This window comes from Elaeis guineensis, chromosome 9 (genome assembly GCF_000442705.2).
Source record: "Elaeis guineensis isolate ETL-2024a chromosome 9, EG11, whole genome shotgun sequence".
NCBI classification, from domain to species: Eukaryota; Viridiplantae; Streptophyta; class Magnoliopsida; order Arecales; family Arecaceae; genus Elaeis; species Elaeis guineensis.
Window position 1 is genome coordinate 8,388,493 of NC_026001.2, and position 6,568 is coordinate 8,395,060.

The following is a 6,568-nucleotide window of genomic DNA, read 5'->3' on the forward strand; positions in this document are numbered from 1 at the left end:
TAACTTTCTTTTTTTTTTTTATCTGTTGCCCCAGAAGTCTAGCTTTTAATTTATCAGTAAAACAGTAGGTAGGAAGGAAAATGAACTATTAGTTTCTAATTTGCTCTTTTCAGCGATGGTGATCTGATTTAGTCCCGGCAGAACCTTGTATTCCAGCTCTAATATATTAATATTCATTTCGTTTAGAATTTTTATTAATTCTGCTTGCTGTTAATGAACAAATCAATGGGATGTAAGCTAAATACTGCCGAGAGCTATCAGCTTCATCTTTATTTTTACCCATGTGAGATTATTCATTACATTCAAGCATCTGAAGGACCACTCTAATGAGTTCTCCTCTTTCATGCATGTGGACTTCTGAATGGAGAGGAGAAAATCAGACAATTCAGAGCTGCAAAAGGAGCAAAAATGATTAAACAGGTGGTTTCTTCAGTTTTTTTTTTTTTCCCTTCTTTTCTCTCCTTTCCCAAGTGCATGTGAATTTGGCAATGCAGGTCTCCTATCAGCAGCCCAGATCCTGAATACCTGTACCAATCAATGTGCACTTCAGAGGTCAGAGCCCTGACGCTAGAGTTGAAACTAAATTTGCCCTCTTCGAATGGACCACAGATTCTTCCAAGGTCAGAAATGGGATGCTGTCAGCGTGCAGGGCTCCATATCTCTTCATTCGCAATTAAAATTTGGATGAGCGATGGTCTAGAAGTTGTTCATGCTTGGATACGTTTGAGCTGAAATAAGCAAAGTGATGGACCACTGGATGAGCATTGGGTAAGGGTACCCTTGCTGAGTGGGTGCTGATTCTGTGTTTTGAGTCCGTTGCAGAATTTATGTTCTGATGAGAGGTGATTCCATGACATGAGAATCACCATAGAAGCTTAATTCCAAAGAGTCCTTTCCTCATTTATGTATCTTGTTCTTCTGTTGGAGAAAAGCATTTCAAATGTTTGGAGAACTTTCTATTTTATTTGAGGTGTGATTCCCCCATCTCGGGTGGTATCATTAGTTCATCATCTTTTGCTGTCACTCTTACCTCTCTCTGATCTATTGGCATTACTCAGCTTTTCTATTGTCATCTTAGGTTCTCTATTTTGTTAGATTCCATTTTGTATAAGATGTTGAAACCTATTTGTGCCTGATGCAAATGAAGATGATGGTCCAGTATAAACTATTTTTGTTATGATTTATACTCAAAATGCTTCACGCCCCCATTTTAACCATTAGATCTATATACATCTTTATCGCTACGACCAAAATGTCATAAAGCTTTTGTTTACCAAAATTATTGATTGCCGGCACTTCCTGTGCAGAACAAGCAAGGAAAGTTTGAACCAGCCAAGTCTGCCCTATAGCACCACCATAACCACAAGGCTATTTTCTCTGCCGTCTGTGATGGGCTTATGGACCTTGTTTTGCCCAGCAAAATGCTGAATGGTTTCAGAATATCACCTTCCCTTAAAAAAATCATCTTGCACCACTGAACCACTGAGTTGACCGAAACGCACCAAAGAAATTTAGACAGCACCACTACAAGGAAACATGTGATAAATCCCTTTATTAACAAAAACTATGGGTATTACAGCTCTCTGCAGATATGACAAGCCATCAACTTCCTCCATTATTTTCTCACCCTTTGGTTGAGAACACCTGAGGAGAAATGAATGGTCCCTTTGGCCAAAAACAATCACGTCAAGGGCGACGGCATAAAATGAGGAAAGGAGGAGGGCATAGCATGCCACCTCTCATCTCAAATCCTCTTGTAATTAAACAAACAGATTGAATAAGTGAAACGACATAGGAACATCCCTTCCACAAACATAGGAGACCAAATGAGTTCTCATCAATCAAAGCTTGATGAACGACTCCATCTCCCTCGCAAGTACTCCTCCAAGGAAGTGTTCGCTGCTATAAAATCAACAGATGGATCTACGCTGCCGACTGAGAGTGAATCGTCATCAAGCAGTGCGAGGTTTATATAAGACTGAATGTTAGAATCTCGAAGTGGTGCTTCATCATCCAACCCATCAAACTCTATGGAAGCACTGACTTCTGATTTTGCCCACTTGACAATGTCATCATCTCCTCCTAGGAGCTTCAACACCTGCAGTCAGGAGCAGTATATTTATAATTATATCACGTTTGCATCTCAGAATCCACTTCATAATAAACAACAGTACACCCAAGAGCTTCCCGGAGGTACTTATTGCTCAAATATTAGAAAATGGATCACTCAAGCTGAATTATGAGAACTGCATGGTGATTGAGATCTTACAGTTGCTATTCTGGGACGAGACTGAGGAGCTCTTCTGATGCAAAGGGAAGCAGCTAAAATCATCCTCTCCGATTGATCGTCACTGTAATTAGTGCCCAAACATGGATCAACCAGCTGCTCAGCTTTCCCATCTTGTAGAATTTTCTTTGCCTGCCATAAGGATATCATGGTTAAGTTCTCGTACCTTCTTGTTTATTATAGTTTTATACTATTTATTGAGTAAAGAGGTCATTGCTAGGTGCAGTAGTAAATGCTTGGGCTGAGAGGTGCAATGGTATGGGTTCAAGTCCTAAGGCAGCCACCATGTATAAAATGTGCCAATGGTTATGTCTAATGCCCCGCGCCCCCCACTGCCCCAAAATCCCAGATTGTTTTCCAGGAAAACAACTAGGACTATGGTTTTTTACGATTTTATTAGAGAAAATGGATGTTGGACTATCTTCGATTATAAACAAGCTAAAAAGTTAAATTATGCATATCTCTAGATGGTATGCCAAATCTCTAGATGAAAGCAATATATGCGAAAGCAACATATGCATGCATATATACATTCAATTATGCTGAAAGCTAGCCTTCCAACCATTTTTTATTGAGCAAAAAAAGGAAAGAGGAACACCAAAGAACTTACCCACATGACCAAGCTCTCTTGGCCCTTTGGACAGTCAGCGCAGACAGGCTTTCTACCCGAAATAAGCTCAAGAAGCACGACACCAAAAGCATACACATCAGTTTTTTCATTGACCTTCCCATACATAAAATATTCAGGAGCCACATACCTGCAATTATAAGACATTTTGCTCGGTCAAATAGAAAGGCCATCGCATTCATCTGATGTCATTTTCACAAAAAAATTCATAGTGGAGAGAGTTATAGCACACAAACCCGAATGTCCCTGCAACATCATCGCATGCCAAGTCTAGCGTCGAAGCTGATGCCCACTTAGCAAGACCAAAATCAGATAACTGAAGCATGCCAAGAAGAAAATTGGAAACAAGCAAAGGTTTAATTTGGAAGGTATTTGGTAAACAAATTAAAAGAGGCAAATTTCTTCATGGAACCTAACAACAGACAAGAGAGTACCTTGGGCTCAAAATCATCACAGAGGAGAATATTTGAGGATTTTACATCCCGATGGATCACAGGTTGAACATTGCCGGCACCATGTAGATAATCAAGGGCTTCTGCAATGCCCACTGCCACCTTATATCTCTCAACCCAACCAAGAGCATTCTTGTTCTCACACTCACCTGACAATAAAAATGTGGAACAGGAGAGGAGATAAGATGAGGAAAGAGAAGAAACAAGTCACAAGAATGTGTAGTATGACCTTGTAGGGAACATAAACATCATACCATGGAGGTTTTCCTCCAAGCTACCTCTTGATAAGTAATCATAGACCAATATGAAATTATCTTTCTCAAAGCAAAACCCGAACAGTGAAATAATGTTCTTATGATTTAATGCAGTAATGATCTCAATTTCTGAAACAAACTCGTTCAGGATATGCTCCGAGGGCTTCAGAATTTTTACTGCCAATTCCTTGCCATCTGAAAGGCAGCACCTGTAGACATGGCTACTACCTCCCTTCCCAATGAACTTCTCTGTAGCACAACACATCAAAACAGCATCAGATGATAGCTCAGCCAGATTATACACAGCTAGCATGAGAATTAAAAGTCATGGAAATTGACCTGGTGAGAAGTTAGAGGTCAAGTGCATAAGTTCCTCATAGCTGAACAATCTGCAAACTGATGAATACTTCTCCCTAAGAGATTCCAACTCCTTTGGAATTTTCTTTTCTCCATCGTCAATTGTCGGCGATGGACAACATGAATCAGTTTCGAAAGGAACTATGGCCCCTCCTTCCCCATCAACACTGGAGGTGGCATTTGCTTCCAAACTTGTCGGCTTTTGATCTGGATGAACTGCCGACACTGCCGAGTACCGGCTGGGAAGCCGCATGGCCCACTGAACCACAGAAGTCTTGGATCTCTCAGTAGAAGCAGTTTTCGGATCCGACAAGACCGACCTTCTGAGCAGGGGCCAACCAGGTCTTGCTTGTGGCAAGTCCTCGATCAAGAGAGAGACAGAGCGCGAGGGAGCCACTGGTTTCTTCACAGGAACCAGGGCCAAGGACTCACCTTTCTCCAATTCAGAGCGCAGAGGCAGGGAATCAGGTGAACAAACACCAGAGTTTTCCCTCTTTGTGTCATCCAATGATGGTGAGACGTTGTCCGCACCAAGGCTACCACAAATCAACCTTTTTTTAGATACAACCGGCAAACAGAGAAGCAATGTGCTCGAAGTATCGGTGTTCCTTCCTCCTTGGCTTTTAATCGCCAACTTGTCAACCTTGCCATCGGATCGCTTGGAGTAACATTTTGATTTCTGCAAGGGCACACTGGAGCTCTGGCCATGGCCGCCAACACTGTTGTTCGCTGCTTCCAGAATGGAATTGTGAGCACATGGTGCCAAAAAAATGATCGGAATTGATGCAGAGAGTGAAGTTTAGGAAGGACCAACCAACCTGTGGATTGAGAAGCTGGTAATGCCTCTCTTTGGAAGACAATCTTGCCGTTGTTCACTGCCAACACCGAGCAATCCCGGGAGAGTTTCTTTGCGCAGTACTTGGCAATTGAGGTAGAGGAAGACCTATTGAGATCAATGGATTAAATAAAAAACAAAAACAACAACGACAAGAAAGAAAGAAACCTAGAGAGACGGTCTAAAATTCACTGGAATACCCGAAAGAACGGTTGTTCTTCGTAACCCCTAAAATCAGTTTACTTGCAGCACAGGAATTCACCTCTCGAACCAAACCTTTGCCGATTGAGGAAGCTCGGCATAGCTTCAGTTTCAGATCAATCTATCAAAACAAATAAATTAAAAAATAATAATAACTTATAAAACATCAAAAATCAGCTAAATATGACAAAGAAATCGATGAAAAAAAGAACAAAAAATGACAACTTGTTTGAGATTGCAGAAGCCTTCATAGACAGCGAGCACGGAGTCGAAGGCCTTCACGAGAGAGAGCAGAGAAGAGGGCGAATTTCCATCAGGATCCGAAACATCTGCGGGAAAAATATATACATATGTATATATTGCGACAAGAATTAAGAGATTTTTCATGAAGAAGATTCGTGAAAGAAGAAGCAAAAAAAATAGATTTGCGTCAGAGAATATAAAACAAAATTAGATTTTTAAGAGTAGAAGCGGCGGAGAGGTCGAGTCTACGAAGATTGGTACCAGCGGCTGGGGAGCCGAGGATGTGGAGAGCGAGGACACGATCGCCGGGGGAGGCGACCTTGACGAGGGCCCACGTAAGGAGCTCCCGGCTCTGGGCGTCCATCTTAATCCCAACCACCACCGTCTTTCCTTCTTCCTCCTTCTTTTCTTCTTCTTCTTCCTTCCTTCTTCCACCATTGGACGCCACCAAGACGCCATCTTTCTCCTCCTCCTCCTCCTTTCTCAGCTTCATCTTTTTAGTTTCTTCTCTCTTTCTCTTCTCCGATTCTTTCTGGTCTTTGGATTCGGGGGAGGGTTTACGAGAGACGGTATCTGAAATCTCGGTGGGTTTTATTCGTTGCCGATAAATCGATCTTATACTGTATTCTGGCCTAAATTTAGTTTCCAACGCCGTCCCAAGTCTCGATCGTTACTTTATTAGTAAAAACCGGCTATTTATTATTCTTCCCGCTTCCTAAAACATAAAGCAGTGGGGAAGGGAGCGTGCCTTTTTTTTTTTTTTTTTTTTTAATTTATTGGCTGGGTTTAGAAAGAGGGCTGAACCTGGGGAAGGCTGCAGGCAGGGCTCTATGGTTGGAAAATAGGACAAATACATTGTTGGCTAGGTTCCGAATTTGGCATGGCAATATCCATTAACTCCGCAGATATCTTCTCCAATTTATGTAATTATTTTTATTATTATGTTTAGAATTAATTAGTTGAGGGTTAGCCATTTTTCCGATCACACCGCTAATCTTTTCTCTTTCTGCTTCCTTGTTTATTTTTCCATCTAAAGTCTAGCTTCTCTTCGTGTTTGATGGTGTTATTAGCACTATATTTATCGACTACACTACTAACTCTTATTATTAAAAAAATTTAAATATATTTTATATTATAAAAAAATTATATATCTGATATTTTTTGAAAAAACGACAATGATACCATAGATATTCAATTTTTATATTTTTTAATAAATTAATTTCATCTCTCTTGATTTTTTTATCTTAAATGCAATGAATCAGACAAATAAACTTAATTAACTATTGATAAAATTGATTAACTATTGTTCAT

At 40.6% G+C, this 6,568-nt stretch overlaps 1 protein-coding gene across 1 annotated transcript; it reads right to left on the minus strand.

Annotated features, from left to right (window-relative positions):
- Positions 1-1,525: 1,525 nt before the first annotated feature.
- Positions 1,526-5,909, minus strand: LOC105051788 (protein kinase STUNTED). The gene is made up of 11 exons (XM_010932388.4): positions 5,519-5,909; positions 5,240-5,343; positions 5,014-5,135; positions 4,797-4,921; positions 3,961-4,707; positions 3,622-3,870; positions 3,350-3,516; positions 3,152-3,231; positions 2,898-3,045; positions 2,270-2,419; positions 1,526-2,098 (listed from the first exon to the last, which is right to left on the minus strand). Exons 1-11 carry the CDS (start codon positions 5,748-5,750, stop codon positions 1,838-1,840), a joined length of 2,385 nt encoding a protein of 794 aa, XP_010930690.2. The 5' UTR covers positions 5,751-5,909; the 3' UTR covers positions 1,526-1,837.
- Positions 5,910-6,568: the final 659 nt, after the last annotated feature.